This window comes from Bos grunniens, chromosome 10 (assembly GCF_055505025.1).
Source record: "Bos grunniens cultivar Pamir isolate PY7600 chromosome 10, Bosgru_T2T1.0, whole genome shotgun sequence".
NCBI classification, from domain to species: Eukaryota; Metazoa; Chordata; class Mammalia; order Artiodactyla; family Bovidae; genus Bos; species Bos grunniens.
The window spans coordinates 58,571,711-58,589,257 of NC_141174.1; the positions used below are offsets into that span (position 1 = coordinate 58,571,711).

The 17,547-nt window shown below is 37.1% G+C and overlaps 1 protein-coding gene and 1 long non-coding RNA gene across 3 annotated transcripts; one reads left to right on the forward strand and one right to left on the reverse strand.

The window, feature by feature from the left end:
• Positions 1 to 18: 18 nt before the first annotated feature.
• Positions 19 to 14,610, reverse strand: RTRAF (RNA transcription, translation and transport factor). 2 transcript variants are annotated; one of them, XM_086321514.1, is made up of 8 exons: positions 14,448 to 14,610; positions 12,586 to 12,710; positions 9,691 to 9,790; positions 5,439 to 5,528; positions 4,460 to 4,548; positions 2,365 to 2,433; positions 447 to 495; positions 19 to 339 (listed from the first exon to the last, which is right to left on the reverse strand). In XM_086321514.1, the coding sequence occupies exons 1-8, from the start codon at positions 14,506 to 14,508 to the stop codon at positions 185 to 187; spliced, it is 738 nt and encodes a 245-aa protein (XP_086177640.1). In that variant the 5' UTR covers positions 14,509 to 14,610; the 3' UTR covers positions 19 to 184. The 2 variants fall into 2 exon arrangements, with proteins under 2 accessions (XP_086177640.1, XP_086177641.1); XM_086321515.1 differs by having other exon boundaries at positions 19 to 356.
• A 749-nt stretch (positions 14,611 to 15,359) lies between these two features.
• LOC147364610 (uncharacterized) lies at positions 15,360 to 17,123 on the forward strand. The gene is made up of 2 exons (XR_015134762.1): positions 15,360 to 16,417; positions 16,967 to 17,123. It is a non-coding gene; the product is annotated as an uncharacterized LOC147364610 (long non-coding RNA).
• Positions 17,124 to 17,547: the final 424 nt, after the last annotated feature.

The following is a 17,547-nucleotide window of genomic DNA, read 5'->3' on the forward strand; positions in this document are numbered from 1 at the left end:
ACAGCCAAAAAAAAAAAATCGCCTTCCCAACTTTATTAAAGAAAAAGCAATGATGGTAAATCTCTAGAACATAGTCAATTTTCTGGGATTCTTCCCTTGAAAACATGACATTTCCAAACACATGCCAAAGCTTACATGGTTCCCAATTGTACTAAGTAGGTGAGAAGCTGAAATCCTAAAATGTTCATCTTCCAACTTTTCCCAGTCTGTGGTCTGTCTTTGGGTCAGCAATAATCGCCTGAACAGCTACTATGGCTTCATTAATTTTCGTCTGTAGCTCTCTGAGCTCTTCTATATGCAGCAATCGCAGAATCTGAGCAGCTTCATTAAGAACTGCATCTGTTTCATAAGAAACACTGCATTAATCAGTAACTTTTGCATTTATTCACTCACTTCCCCCAAATAATCACCAAGTCTCTCAAAAGTTTGAATTAAAAATCACTTACCCCCCGTGTCAAAACCAAGAATATGCTTGTCTAAGGCAACAGGCAAGCCCTTAAGGAAAAAGGACAAAAATCAGACTATATATAGTGATACATGTCTATTTTCTTACCTCAAACTGAAAAGCAGCTAGCTAGTTTGTTATTTTAGCCCTTTTAGCTGCAGTGGCAAGGTGCCTGAGAATTTTCTCTTTAAATATGCCTTTTGATGAGTGACTTTTTTCCTACTACAAAAAAAAAAAAACAAAACCCAAAAAAAGGCTTTTTCCATGTAGTAAGAAGCTAGTTTCATAACACAATCCAATCCTTTAAAACCAGGCACTATAAAAGCATAGCTCCTTTCTGCAGCAGTGCTATCATTACAGCTATTGAGCAAAGGTTGACAGGGCTGCTCTTGTCCCACTTTAGTGACAGTAAGCAGCCAGTGTACAGAACAAACAGGATTACTTCCATTCATGAGCTTCTTCAACTTTGAGCATATCAATTTGTCTTTATGAACTGTACAACTCTAAAATATACATAACTTTTTTATGGTTATGACATTTATCAGATTGTATATTATTTAAAAGTTATTTTGAAATGGTCTTGGAAAATGAACAGAATCTAAACCATTTAGTTAACCAGTCAGCACTGTATCATAATCACCATCTTTGGTATGATGCCAAACCATATAAAGTTCACAATAACTATCAAAAATAAGGAAGGCGGTTTAGACTTTCTGCTTATTATATACTGTATAACATCATTACCAGTTAAAGTCAATCCTTTCAATGTTACAAATGCTAAACTGTCACTTCTCACTTCATGCCCCAAATCCAGTGCTGAATGAGTGCAAACAAGAAACTGTAGAACTCTCCACTGTTATTATAGTAGCACAGTATCTTCTGAGATGACACTGAAGTTAGGATTTATTTGGAACACTGAAAATAAACTGAATTTCACTTGGCAAATAAAAGCAAAGATTATTTGGTTACAGCCTTATTTGCACTGCGTTCCAAACCAAAGGCATAGTTTTGCTGAATGATTATGAATGATTTTATTATGCCAAAACAATTTACTGTTTGTTCTATAGTGGGGGTGAAATAAGCTGATCTTTAATTTCCAGTGGCCTGATTCATACATAATTAATAAGCCAATAAGAACCTTTAAAAGAAACCGAGTGTCTTTCAGAGGGGCACTACCCTGCCCTGGCATTAATAACCTTTCAAAACTACTGGGCTTTGATAAAGATGAGGTCAGAGGACAATAGACACTGGGGAATTAGAGGGTGAGGGAGGCATGACCGAAGGACCAGGGTTCAGAATACAGACTGTAACCAAGACATTCATCTATGTAGCAGGAAGGGGCATTATCAGATATCTGCAGCTGCTAACCCAAGGACACTGTCTGCACTGACCCATACTCAAGAAGACTTTAGGGACATTTGGATTTTTGGTACAATTCATCTGAAACTATCCTAAAATTATGAACAAGTTACTTTATCATGGTTTATGGTAGGAAATGAGATTTCTCTGAAGAAACAAAAGGGTGAAGATAAAGATTTATGTAGAAAAGGAAAACTAACGAGTAACAAAGAGGAGGTGTGTCCTGTTTTCTAGTAGTTAGTCAAAATAACCCAGTAAATTTCACAAGGTTAAGTTCTTTTAAATTACCTGAGCGCACACAGTGGTTTTCTACAGGTAGGCTGTAAATGTGCTACTGGTAGCTTCTTAAAAGTAATGAAGTGAGATAAATGTGAAGTTCACTTTTCACTCAAATATGACTGGGTACAATTTGCTTAAGAATCTAATTCCACCCTGCTGAAGTACTTTCTCTGGGCAGTTCTAACACAGAATATCTTAAGCATTGTCAAGCAAAGTTCAAACTCCAAAAAAAATGTTCAGTAATAATTTAGAATTTATTTAGATTAAAAAAAACAACGTACCTCTTTCATTTGATTTGCTTTAGCAACTGCATCTTGTGTCAGGCGCTCCTGGACCAAAATGCGAATTGCCTAAGAAATCCCCCAAAATATTATTTTTACTTTTTATTGGCTGTTATCTTTTCTTCTCTCAATATATAGAATAAGGATGCTCAATATGATGAAATTAGAAATACTTAATTCAGTACCAAACTCTCCAGCAAGTTAAAAATAAAACAGCTAATGTAATGAAAGTTTTCACTTTTAACATTTAATAATGTGGAATGATGTTCATAACAATTACATTTTTTGAATAAGTAATTTGTGTGTGGTAAACATTTTTAATAAAGGTCTCCTTTCTATCCAAGCCTCAGTTATCATTTCAGAAAACAATTATTGCTAGCAGATCCTTCTACATACTCACAAAGTCTCTAACAAATTACAAGCTCACCAGGGATATGCACATGCGTGTGTGCATGCACACAATCTTTGACACAAAGAGTAGTGTATAATACTGTCCTTGGGTTCTTCACTATAGTAACATTTTTTCAGATTATTCATAGGACACATTTTTTCATTATCAACACATTTTATCACTGCAGACACAAGTGCAGACATATACTTGCACACACTCGAAAAGATTTTAAGGAATTTTAGTGAATCATAGTGAAAACCCCAAAATAAGTGTGAAAAGTGTGAAGAATTATTTTTAATAATAAAAACATGGAAAAATACATTTGCAAAATAACTAAACCAATCTAACAGTCACTGCAAATATATTACATAGTCCAGTTGCCAAACAGTTAATGCACTGATTCTCACACCTAGCAAACCTATGAGGATGTCCATATTGTCATGTACTGTTTGCTTCAATTAACTCAAAAGAACAAACATGCAGTTAGGATTAGAATTTTATAGTTTTTGATTATAATTGACTTATACTTTAGCATCCCAAATACACTATTTTCCTCTCTCTAAGTTTATGATTAAGGCTGACACCACCACTGTAGAACCATTCCAAAATAATTTCTGTAATTGCCCAAGAAAGGAACAAGCCTTTGAAAGAGCTAAATTTCACTAAAAACAACTTTTGTCTCTTGGCATCCAATTGGAGTTGAGATGATCCAAGTTAAACATTCAGATTCAGCAGAAAGAATTACAATAATCTAGGAATAGAATAGTCTTCCCCTTCTTACAATTGTCACTTAATATAATTCTAAAAAGGAGAATAAATTATGGCTTAATCTCTTGTGGGGAGAGTGAAATTAATTTCCTGAAAAGTGGCTTAAAGTAATTTAAAGCTCTGTCTCATAGAAATCAATAATAATTTCTAAAATAACTTCCAAATCTGGTATCCTAAGGACCACTCCCTTGCCCCTCCCCCACAAGACTATCATAGTTACTCAACATGAATTGTCTGAAGCAAGAATAGATTTTCCTCTCAGAAATAAGACATATCTTTCAGACCATCAGATTCCCTGATGGAAGGATTGAACTGAATGGCCTATTTAGGATGGGGGGCTTGGAGGACAGAAACATTCATTCCTCAGAGAGACTTGGGGGTATATATCTTTGACCAAATGCACCATTTACTAGTTTGGCATTTTCCATGATCTTAATGAATTATCGACCATGAATCTTTAGAAGGACTAATTAAAAAGAGGTGGGGTGATACAGGAGGAAGATTGGACCAAGTGTCTAGTTTAAGGTCAAGTGTCTATTTTAAATCCTATCATTTTCTGTGTCAGCTTGAACATTATTTATCTATTATCGTTCAGTCTGTTTCTTCATATACATATTTTTTAAAAGATACCAGTTAACTACCTCTAGGATTGTTGGGAAGACTGAATGAGATCATCTTTGCAAAAGATTTAGCACAGAGGCAGGTACATAGTAAATACTTTGATATTGGTTGTTAGGTAATCTAAAACCAATGAACTAATTAAATCCGGTTTATGTCCTACATTCCTCTACATTTTACTCATTCAACCATAGCTTTAAATATCAAACAATTATTTTTAGAAAATGAAGATTTTAAAAATTATATATAAATATAAAATTACTTAGAAAATGAGTTTTTAAAATTGTTACATGTATGAATCAAAAATATGAATCTGACCTTAAGCATTACCAGGTAATCATCATGACGCTGAATCTGAAGAAGGTTAGCCAAAGCCATTACACCAGCCTTAAAATCAGGATTATTTACTATAAAAGATTAAAAATGGAAACTTATAGCTCTGTAAGCATGTAATTACAGACATAAATGTAAGCATATATTAAAAACATTTTTATTTTCTAGTAACAAAAAAATCTCTTAATTTCTAAAATTAATGCTGACAAAAGTAGTATGGGGCATCATCATTAGGTAAATTGATGAGATCAATGGTTTTCCTACTAATCAACCAAAGTGAACAACCCAATAAATGACTAACTCACATGAGGTTTGTCCTGTAACTTTCTCTGCAAGGCCCATTTATGTACCACTTTTAATTAACTTTTCTCAAAAAGCTATTAATTTTTTTTTTAAAGCTATTAATTTTAATACACAGATTCCCTTCAAAGGACAGTTTTCCCAAAACCTTTTCTCCGAGCAGCAGCCCTAGAGTGTCCAAGCAGCTTATTAATTCATAGGGGTAACTCATAAATAACAGGTCACCATAAGTCAGCAAAAGAATATTTAACATAACCTAAGTAATTAGAATCATCATACTTTTAAATGGAGAAAGAACTACTTAAAGACATCTGGGACTTACAAAAATGAAAAATTTTAACACTTGTTTCATAGTCATTAGATTAATATTTTCTGCACCTAGGAAAGCAATCACCACTATGATTAAACACAAATCAATTACCCAAGTTACTATGGACAGATGAAAGCATAGCATTTTAAATTTCAGGTACTCAACTATATAAGGGAGAAAGGACACTGTCACAACAAAAACAGCATAAAGAATACAAAAATATGAACACAAATGTCTGTCTCCATGAAACATTCTTAATCTACTAAAACCAAGTAAACCCAGACTTCATTCTAGAAGTAAAAAACATTTAAGAAACCAAAAATGTTGATAATTTTTATGCATTTATAAACTTACCATCCAAATTGATCAATGGCTCTGCATTTTTAGCTGCATTGTCAGCATTTTTTGTATTATCAGGTACCAAGTCCTTGTTGTATTTTTCAGCTGTAAAGACAGGGAAAAATACAATTTGTAGGACTTCAACTTAAGGTAAAACAAACACTGCTTATTTACTGAATTTAAGCCAAATTGGTTGTAAGCACAGACAACTCATCCATTCAAAATTACTTTTTGCTATTAAAAAACTCTACAAGACAATATGAGTAGTTTATTGTTTTAATTAAGGTAAAATGATTATCTAACACAAATACCTTTTCATTAACGTTTCTTTGGTATCTAAATTTTGAGAAAGTCTGCTTTTCAGCTTCCTCTGAAAGTTGGGAGGGGAAGAATGGGAGGTGGGTAAATGTAAGTCACATGAGGTTAAATACAAATTTACTAAGAAGTTTCTTCTCAAATCTTCTTTTGAATGCTGTATACAGAAATCAAAAACTTTGCTTTCTAGAAAAAACAGCACTTCAAATACACCATGATACACAAAGCTAAACTTTGAGTCGTAAAATGCAGAATTCCAAAAATAGATTTTATTAGCTTTACTTGAAAAATAGTAGTTTAAGATTTTACAAATAAAAATATTTAATAGTAATTCACTAAATTTAATGCCCCCAAAGCCATCTTTGGCTATAGTGCTTTTATGATTTGCTTTAAAAAAAAGGGGGGGGGGGGAATAAAAGCATTAAAATTTAAGTCAGACAGAAGTTAGCTGAAAGGAGTCCCCACTAGCCAAATCTGGAACAAACATTTAAATACACGATGACAAATAAGGATTAAAACCCACTGAGTAAAATAAGAATTCACATATCTACACTGATTTGAATAAAAACATACATTGGTAAGAAGGGAACTGCTCTTAAAGGCCTTTCAGTGGAAAGCCAAAAAAAATGTAGAAGAATGATGGCATCAGAAAAACACCTTTTGGCCATCATAATCAATATAATAATTGACTCAGGCCAGAATCATCAAATGGATACTAAAGCTAAGATTTAAGGAGGAAAAGCACAGAGAAATCATCTCAAAGTATCTCTTTTCCAAGATATGTATCTAAGGAATTTCAGTGACTAGGACTCTGGTCTACCACTGCAGAGGGCATGGGGTTTGATGAACCAAGGTCTTGCATCCTGTGAGGTGCAAGTCAAAAATAAAAAAATAAGATACATATTTACTGCAAAGGGGAAAACAGTAACTTTACACTGAAGAAAGCTTACCCAAGTGATCAGAAAAATGACTAACATTTAGGTATATCACTAACACATGCATCCTAATATGAGGTACTTACAAGAATGCAACATAACTTGTGTTATTCTTAACAAACTACAAACTCTCAACCCAACCATGAGGAACCATCAGACACACGCAAACTGAAGGACATTCTACAAAATAAATGTCACTGTCCTAAAGCACAAAGACTGAGTAAATCGTTCCAGAGTGTAGGAGAATGGACACAGAGATGAACGAGAATGAACAAAACACACAATCCAGGATTGCTTTGGAGGTTTTTGTTCGCTTGTTTTTGCCGTAAAGAACATTACTGAGACAAACACTGAAATGTGAGTAATACCTACAGACAACAGCAGAGAATCAAAGTTAATCTCCTGATTATGATAACCATGCTGTAGCTATGTAAGACAATGACTTTTTCTTTTAGGAAATGTGCATTTAAGTGCTTCAGAAATCATCTACAATTTAGTGTCAGATGGTTCAGAAAAAAATTAGGAGTATGTGAATACACAGAAAAGGATAAGGCAAATGAAGTAAAATGTTAATAACACCTGCAGAATTTGAGTATGTAATAATTCTTTTTATTATTCCTGCAACATTTCTGTAAATTTGAAATTACCAAAAAAAGTTAAAAGAACTTAAGTTAGCTTTTAATCACCTTAATTGACAAGCAAGCTAAAGGCTTTACAAAATATTAAGGCATAAATAATAAAAATTTATAATTTATCAAAAATAAAAATTTAAAATAACTTAAAAGTCAGGAAGAATGAACTCATCAATGTAAAGCCGTAAGAGAACAACAGTGCCTCCTACTGCTAAGGGGCAGTGTTTCAGATATAAACTCAGCTTTTTTATACATTAAAAGAAACCATGCTATTACTGAGAAATAACTGTACTTACATTCATATATCGCACTTACCAAGGATTTATTAAAATTGATAAGCACATCTACTGTACATAAGAAACTACGTCAGGCACTGTGGCAGAGAGAATCATGACTGCTCCCTCCCCACAAAAGATGGCCATACTGCAATCCCCAGAAGTAATGAATATGTTATCTTACATGGCAAAAGGGACTGTGTGGGTGTGACTGAATTAAGGACCTTGAAATTGGGGGTGGCAGGTTACCCTGGATTATCTAGGTGGGCATAATGAAATCACAGCATCCTTAGAAGAGGGAGGCAGGAAGGTCAGAGTCAGAGAAGACGTGACAATGAAAGCAGAATTACAGAGATTAGAACTTGTTATGCGGCTAGATTTGAAGATACTGGGAACACAGTTAAGGAAAGCAGGCAGCCTCCAGAAGACGGAAAAGACAAAGAAATGAATCCTCCCCTAGAGCCTCCAAAACAAACCAACCCTGTCGACAAACTGACTTCAGTCCTGATACAGGTGTTGGACTTCTGACCTCCGAAACTGTAAGATACTGTCTTTTAAATCACTGAGTTTATGGCAATATGTTACAGCAGCAACAGGAAATTAATAGAGGTACCATGTAGAAAACAAAGCTGAGTATCAGCTTACAATTTAGTGAGGCAAGTAACATGAGCAAAATGAAAAGTGCAAATGATCTAAAAAGTTATTGAGGTAAAAGTTATGAAAGTTAACAAGGAAGTATCATTGCTGCTAGCTGGCATTTGAGCTGGATCTTACAAGGACAGACAGGATTTATGTGTGTAGAGATAGACTGAAATGGCATATTAGCCAAGGGAAAAGTGAAAGCAAAGAAAGAAGGGGGAAAAAAGGAGGTGGAAAGAGGAAACAGCATTACTCTAGTTTGGCTGGGGTGGCAAGTATATGAATACTAGTTTAAAGGCTTTGATATCATGCTAAGGAGCCTGGAATTCCTTTTGTAGAAAATGGGAAAGCAATGGTGTTTGTGAATATATAAAAGGAACTATTCTTTGGAGACAAAGTGTAGAATCCTAAAACATTTATGTTTCAAAAAATTAGCTTGGTGGGGGCCATGTGGATGAAAACAGAGGGTGACACAGATGGGAGACTACTATGAAAGGTGTTATGATAATCTCAGGAGAAAGGGACAAGAGCTAGAATTTGGGTGACGGCAGTGGAGATGGAGAAGGAAAGATACAGCAGACAAAGGAAAAGATGGATGGGAAGAAAAGAGGGGCCAAAGACACTGAAACTAAACCTGGAGCGAGAAATGGCAGCCCACTCCAGTATTCCTACCTGGGAAATCCCATGGACAGAGGAGCCTGGTGGGCTACAGTCCATGGATTCCCAGAGAGTCAGACATGACTTAAGAGACTAAACAACAAAAGGCATTAAAAAGGCTTCAAAAGCGAATGATTAAGACTGGAACTGATAGTCCCAAGAAAGAGAACATAAATGCAGAGGATGGAGATAAAATAAGATAATCAGATCTTAGATTTAGATGTTAGCAGGCCTTTCAAAATGAAATGGCCTAATGAGAGAAAATGGTTTATTGGAAAACTATTTTCACGATAAGTACTAATATTCAAAATATTCCAATGATACAAGTATGTGTAATAAAATGTTAAACATGAATAATAAATATATTTTGGCTTATAGTGCATATTTGCATTAGATGTATATTTCAGTCTCCAGTGAAACTGGCTGCTGCACCCAAGACTTGAAATCCTATCAATTCTGGGACAGTAGCAACAAATGAACTTGAAGGCTAAGGTGCAGACTGTGCCAAGCCGGCAAATTCACTGAAGTGATGTGACTTTGTAAGAGGACATCACCTTCAAATTCTAAAAAAGAAAATCTAGAATGACTACAAACAAAAAGTAAAATTTTAATCAGATACTGTAAAGTGAGATGAGGATGTACAAAACTGAAAACAAATCAAAGGTAAAACAATCTAAGACAAATGGGCAAGTTCCCTACATTTTTACCCTCCTTTCCCACCCTTTCTCTCCCTCTCTTTAAAACAATATATTCCGCACAAAACATACCATTAAAAAAATAAATAAATAAAATAAAATAAAAACAAAAAACATACCATTATCTCCATACTCAAGTCTAACAGCTAAGCCAAGAAGCCAGTCGATTGCTTCCTGTCGATCTTGAATCTTGAAAGGACAGTTAACATCTCTGAGATACTGTGAAGGAAAAGGAAAATTGCTTCATTGTTACTATAAAGTCACAAAATAAAACATGGTGGAACTAAGAGACCTGAGTTTTTATCTCTCACGAATTTCTTATAACATTTATTTTACTAAACCTTTGATGCAATTATACCCATTTAAGTATATACTACTTTAGGAAAGAAATTAAGTACTCCCATCATGCTTTATGAAAGTTTTACTTTTGCAGATTCCAGACAGGGCATCACTGATCTACAATAACTTCATTTTGTAGATGAGAAAACCGAAGCCTATAGGTCAACACTTCTTGACAGTTACACAACTTAAATCAGGGACCTGAATCTAAACCATGATTCTAGGTCTCAATACACAGAGTAGTTAAATAAAAACATGTATCAAAAAACAAAACCCAATTATTATCTAAACCTTAGCTTTCATATTTTGGAATGCTTCCAAGAGAGTAAGCTATGTGACACACAGGTGTTTTGAATAAACATCAGAAGCGATATATTCAAATAAGCATGTCCTTAAAGTAAATGTCTCAGGAGCTTAAAATCTAATCCCACAACAATGCTATAACTCAAACCTTCTGGAAATCCTTTGGGGGATATCTAATGAATCAGCACTTTTTAACCATACCTTATTTTCTAACCAAAAATTTTATTCACCTGCTTTTTAAAAAAAAAAAGCACCTCATTCACAAGATTTAGTCATGATACAAAAAGCAAACCCACCTTCAAAGTATAAAAAACTGCCAATATTCAAAATATGTCTCCTGATCTAAATCTTTTGATTCCAAAAGAAGTTCTAAATATGCTTTAAGCAATGACATCATCATTCCAAAGAGACCACCTTAAGGACAGTATCTGTGTAAGTTCCAATATATTTATCTTTAGATTATACTACTTTACTGTCATTTCTGGGTCTTTTTCATTGGAAAGTTGATTATTCTTCAACACCCTCCCACATGTGGAACTCTGTATCGTCTTGTACACGAGTAGACTATTAAGTAAAATGTGATAAAAGCAAATATAAAATTCTAATAATGTATTTCAAAGTCTTAACAAGTCTGTCAAAAATTTCAAAATATACTTTTGAAGGGTAAAGGAAAATGATCTAGTGGTACCAATATTAGTAGCAGAAGCAGGCATATCAACAAATATAGCACTTGCGATGGGCCAGGCACCTCTGTGACAGGCTCATAGGTATATTTCATGAACAATATGCCACTCCTGAGATAAGATACCACTGTTATCCCCAATTATTGATAAAAATCTCAAGCCACAGAAAGGTTAATAAACTTACTCATTGTCACAGAGATAGTATGTAGCTTACACAATTCCCTAGTCCACAAAAAGAGAAAGTTAGCTACCTAAACACTCTGTTCCACTCAATGAAAAATTAAATCATTTTCAAATTCTTAAAGAAAAAGATCTCATCAAAGTAACAGAGCTGATAAAAATGTTTAATATAATGATAGTGTAAAATGTAATTTTTACTCTAATTTGAAAAAACTCTGTTTTCTGCAAAAATGTTACTAAAATTAAACTAGGTCAATGAAAAAGTTATTCTACCCACAAAAATAATACAGTTTTTTAAAAAGTATTATTTCTATTGTACACAAAAAGGACAACTGTGTATGTTAAATATAAGCAAACACAAGAGAACCTTAGTTTTCAATCATGTTAATAATGTCTTAATACTATTTTGGCTACACTTTTAATGTAATATAAAAAAATCTGATTTTGGCCATTTTTACTATTTATATAATATGTGTCCCTGTTTAATTAGGAAGTCTCTGTTTTTTGGAGTACACTATTTCTTTTCTTTGAGTGTCTAACTGTGCCATTACTTTTATTAGTTAATAGTCTATAAAGTTAGTTTTCAATGGGCAGCCTGCTAGTCAGGTACAGGGCCCTAGAGGATTTGAATAAATTTTGCTATACATTCACTCATTTATATTCATAACATATATGTATACAAATACACACTTATAAATATATATTTTCATGAAAGAAACAGGTCTTTCCGTTGAATGTCAGGCACTCATCTAAGTACTGGGGATAAGGGCCTGCTTTCCAGATACATTAGCTTAATGCTGACAGTTTCAAGAAGCCAGGGATTGGTTGGGAAAGCTGAGAATTGGCAACATTAGTCCAGTCATATCACCTAAAACTGTGAGAACTCCCTAGTTGGATCAAGCTCAAACTCTTTATCCCCTATATTCCTGCCCCCACCCTCATGCCTGATGATTCACCATACTGTTTCTATCTAATACTGAATGCTTGGTAGGAAGAGATAATATGCTTTAAAAATATGGTTAAAAAAAAAAAGTTATATCCCTGAAATCAAGCTTTTCTAACACTGATTATTATTATTGTTTGGAGTATAATTGCTTTACAATGTTGTGTTAGTTTCTGCTGTACAATGATTAGTTATGTCTGTGTGTGTGTGTATCTGCTCCCTCTTGGACCTCCCTCCTACGCGACCCCCCACTCCACTCATCACCCATCTAGGTCATCACAGAGCACTGACTTGAGCTCCCTGCACTATATACATTGACTTCCCAGTATCTACTTTACACATGGTAGTGTATATATGTCAATCCTAATTTTCCAATCTGTCCCACCCTCTCTTTCCCCTGCTGTATTCAAAAGTGTGTTTTGTAAGTCTGCATCTCTCTTCCTGCCCTGCAAATAAGTTTTGTGGATGTTTTATCCGGCTATATTATTTTAAAAGAAAAATTATATTATTTTAAAAGCTGTCTTCATAGACAAGCTCTCGGTATATTTTACTTTCTAATTTATTACCTTTTCAAAGAACTTGGGCCAGTCACTGCTGTGGATGTTTCTTAAATTACCTCTGTCTTCAATTTTATAGTGTCTGATTTTCTGGTCTTCAAGCCAAACAATGAAGTTCCTAAATTCTGTTTCATCTGTAATAAAAACACCATATAAATCACAATAAAGTGAAAGTTGCTCAGTCATGTCCGACTCTTTGCCAGCCCATGAACTATACAGTCCATGGAATTCTCCAGGCCAGAATACTGGAATGGGTAGCCTTTCCCTTCTCCAGGGGTTCTTCCCAATCCAAGGATCGAACTCAGGTTTCCCGCATTGTAAGCGGATTCTTTACCAGCTGAACCACAAGGGACACCCATGAGAAGAACCAGGTAAAACACTTCCTTCTCCACAAATAGTCTTGTGGAATTAAAAAAAAAAAACAAAAAACTACAAAATCATCAATTACTTGAGCTGCTTGAAGTAAAAGTTGAATGTACAGACTTTGGATTAACTTTTGTTCATATCCTGGCCTGAATTCAAATTCTGGCTCCAGAAATTTAGTGGTTGTGTGAACCTGGGCTAATTAACTAAATTTTCTGTGCCTCAGATTCTTGAGTTACAAAATGGGGACTTACCTCATAGGCTTGTTATGAAAGATTAAATAAAATAAGAATAAAAACAGCGCCTGGCACACAATTTTGCTACTTAAGTGTCAATTATTATTTCAGTTCCTGTGAGGAAGAGGGGGAGAAAGGACTGAGCAAGGTTAAATTAATAGCAACAATAAAGTACAAGAAATTAAATGGCGATCAGAACAAGGATACCGACTATCACTGTCATTTGGTATTAAGGACATTAAACACATTCATTGAATAGTGTGTATGTTGTTTCATTTAATCCTTCCATATGCTTTTGAGGTAAGTAATATTCCCATTTTACCAGTGAAAAGTTGAGGCTCAAAGTTTCAAATCCAGATCTAAGCTCTATTCCTACTGAACCTTTTTTGTTAAATAAAAGGCAAAGCAGAAAAACAAGATTCTGTAAGTTGACATGCTTCTACAGGAGATGACAAAACACTGTCATCTTCAATTTCCAAATTCAAGCTTGAGTTCAAATTTAGGCTTCCCCAAGTCTTGAGAATACACAATGGTCTTAACATCTCAGGTGTTACTTGATCCCTTTCAAACTTAATCTACCACCGGCCAAGAATTCTGGAAGAAAATAAGTAGTGGTGGGCGGCAGGTGAGTAGCAGTGGGTAGCAATCTTAATACTTTCTACAGTTTCAAGCTGTGAAATCCCAAATACCTTTGTATTTACAATTCACCCGCCCCGCTCGTCTATTAACTTTCCCCCCGCCACAACCCCCACACTGTAATTAGCTCGTTAGTACACGCGCTCACCCCAACACTGTCAGTCTTGGACTTCATTTTGTCTTGGGCTCAAACTGCTGGATGGGTTCTGACTGCCCTTACTCCTACCCCGTCCCCTCCCTAGTTCCCTAAACGAGTCTTCAAGTTACTCAGCATTTTCCTAGAATTCAGCACTGTGCCGACCCCCAGCAGGTGCTCAGGGTATCACCCAATCACCCGTGAAACACGGGGCTGGAGGGCTAAAAAGCGCAGACTTTCCTTCTAGAGTGCTGAGGGTGCGGGCGAGGGCTGTGGGGGTGGTGTCTGGAGTTCAGCAAGTGCAGAAAGTGGCGATGCCGAGGCAAGAGTGGGTAGCGGATGAAGGATGGGAGAAAGCATAGGTATTCGGGGCCGGGAGGAGAGGGGCGCCGGGGAGACAAGGCCGCGGACGGTCCAGGTGGAGAGCCCAGAAGCTGGCGCTGAGAAAGCGGCGGCCGGCCGCTCACGGACGCGCTGCGGGCCTGGGGCCGCCTGCTCACCTTTGCAGTTGAAGCCGGCAGGATTGTGGTAGTCAAGGGCCGTCAACTTGCGTCGGAACATGGTCCCCGCTGCTCGCTCCGGTCCCGCGGGATGCGGCCGGGAGAAGCGAGGCGAGGAAAGGAGGAGTAGGAGGCGCAGACACGGGTGACGCGGCGAGAAGGCGGGCGGGCGCCGGGAGCTCCGAAATGACGGCGGCCTCAGCCAATCGTGGCTTAGGAACGGCAGCCGCCGGACAATGCCCACCAATCGCGGCTTTGGCTGAGGAGGCGGGGCCACGTCGGGGCACGTCGACGCTTAAATAAACTTTATTGTCAGCTTTCTAGTGGAACAATAGGCAGAAAGCACCTGAGAAACAAAGTTACCGCTTGCTTTCTTCGCGGTCTTGATAACAGCACGCAGAGAACAGTATCCTTAGAATTTCTGCTATCGGCCATACCTCTTATTGGACCATACAAACTGTTTAGTATTTTCAGTGTATTCATTCATTCATTCATTTAATTATATGCCTCCTACATAATAGGTGCTCTTCTAACAAGGCTAATACAAAGACTTTTAGCAAGGTCCCTTTATGACTCGGGCTTCCCTCCTGGCTCAGTTGGTAAAGAATCTGCCTGCCATGGAGGAGACCCGGGTTCGATTCCTGGATTGGGAAGATTCCCTGGAGCAGGAAATGGCAACTCACTCCAGTATTCTTGCCTGGAGAACCCTATGGTCAGAGGAGCCTGGCGGGCCACAGTCCATGGGGTCGCAAGAGTCGAATACGCCTTTGGCTCAGAGGTTAAAGCGTCTGCCTGTAATGTGGGAGACCTGGGTTCGATCCCTGGGTGGGGAAGATCCCCTGGAGAAGGAAATGGCAACCCACTCCATTATTCTTGCCTGGAGAATCCTGGTAGGCTGCAGTCTTTGGGGTCGCAAAGAGTCGGACATGACTGAGCAACTTCACTCACTAAAACCACCACTTTATGACGCCTTCGGCTTCCCAGGTGGCGCTAGTGGTAAAAGAACCCGCCTGCCAATGCAGGAGACGTGGGTTTGATCCCTGGGTCGGGAAGATCCCCTGAAGAAAAAAATGGCAACCCACTCCAGTATTCTTGCCTGGAAAATTCCATGGACTGGCGGGCTACAGTCTGTAGGGTCTCAAAGAGTCGGACACGACTGAAGCGACTGAGTATGCATACACATGACTTGTTAGGAGTGGTCCATAGGTAAACATACAACTGTAATACTACGTGACAGTTCCTGACATGACTAGCAACCACAAAATTTTGAAGCCAGAAACCTGGACTTACCCTTTACTCCCTCTGATTGCAGTTACAACATCCAGTAGTTCATTGATTCCTGCTGTTCTGCCTCTCAAATTCCTCACCTCCTCCCAACCTCACTGTTGGTACCTCAAATCAGGCCTTCATAAGTTTTGCTTGCTTTAATTATCTGGTTTCTTAGAGCCAGTCTTGCCTTCTCCAGCCCACTCCCCGACACAGTAATGATAGTGATTTTGTAGAATAAAAATCGCCTAAAACAAAAACCTGTCCATAACAGTTTAAAGCTTAGTATCTTTCAGTGGGTCCTCATTGCCTTCTAGCAATAATCAAAACTTCTTATCATATTTAAGATCCTTCCTGATTCAGTCCCCGTCTGCTTTCAGATACTGGACAGACAACAGTGAGCCAGAGAGACCACGCCTTTACTTTCATGAAGTTTATAAGCCCTAGAGGGAAGAAAAGCAATAAACAGACAAACAATCTTAAATTATGACTTGAAGGTGGTGAGTTCACCGTGCAGTCAAAAGGGTAACTTGTCTTGAGGGAAGAGGATATACAAAGGCAAGGCATGGCCCAGAGGGGCTAGAACTTATGGGAGCTGGAAGGTAGGACAGAATGACAGCTGATGAGACTTGGACAGAGGCAAGGACCTGATCAAGAAGGATCTTTCATGCCATGCTACTGGGAACTATTGAAGTTCTTGGGGGGTAAGCCAATTATATAAATTTCATTTCAACAGATTATAATTAAACACTGTGTTAGCATACAAATGAGTTAGATATTTTCAGGAAGTTCAACTATAAAAGCAAAAATAGGCATGTAAATAAGTGCTTATGATCTAGAGTTATAAAGTGATAAATTTTGAGAAGTGCAAAGTGTGCTATCAGGTCAGAATACAGCTTTAAGGAGGAACTGTGAGAAAATCTATATTTTCCAAATAAGATGTTTACTGAGTAAATCAGGAAAATCAGCTCCAAGTGTTTTGCCTCAAACAAAATTTGATCAGAGCTGCGGCCCTAGTCACACACTGTGGTGTATAATAATTGTATAATCAATGAGGTACCAGCCAAAAATTAAGAAAAACGACCAGAACCCATAAACAAAGGGAAAATAATAAAGGAATGCTTAATGCAACTGCAGATAGTGCATTTCTTTAAAAAGTGGGGAAAAGCAGCTTTTACATTTTGCTTTGTGGAATTGACTCCTTAGTGCAAAAAACTAAGTTTTTTGCTCCTGACCATGTCTCTCTATTTCAGGCCCAAAGTCATCACCCCCAGGTGTGAGAAGGTTGGAAGAGGATTCAGACACACAGAATGCTGCAGGAACCACCAGACTCGAGCAGGGGCTAAAACTAATCACGGAAAAGAAGTATAGAAGAATATAAGCATTCAACTTCTTTTTTATTTACAAAAATTTGCCTTTTCTTCCCCCTGCATTTGAAGGAGTCCCTTGGCCTATAGTGTCCAATAGGAAGTGAATCTTGGACAATTCCATTTCTGAAGATCAAGAAGGAGAAATTGACTATTTTTTTTTAATCAAATGACCTGAATCCCAATCTAATAGTTGGCCAAGGGGTTGATAGGTCATTAATCCATCTGTTTAATTATTCAACAAAGTTATTCAATCTTGCCTGTGTGCCAGGCAGTCTTTTAGGCACTTTCACACAAAAACCTCTGCCCTCTGAGAGCCTTCCATCTGGCAAGGGAAGATGAACTATATAATTATAAATAAGTAAATTATTTCATGTTTTAGGAGGTGATAAATCCTATGGGGAAGTCATAACAAGATAAGGGGAATAAGGAGGGGAGATGGGGATGGCGGAGGCAGTGGGAAACGA

What these genes read in the sequence shown, in the direction of transcription:
- RTRAF (XM_086321514.1), bottom strand. Translation starts at nt 14,508, where the DNA reads ATGTTCCGACGCAAGTTGACGGCCCTTGACTACCACAATCCTGCCGGC. An exon ending in AAGCAAATCAAATGAAAGAG is followed by an intron (nt 496 to 2,364) that starts GTACGTTGTTTT and finishes TTTTTCCTTAAG; the next exon opens with GGCTTGCCTGTTGCCTTAGA. An exon ending in TCTTGGTTTTGACACGGGGG is followed by an intron (nt 340 to 446) that starts GTAAGTGATTTT and finishes CTTATGAAACAG; the next exon opens with ATGCAGTTCTTAATGAAGCT.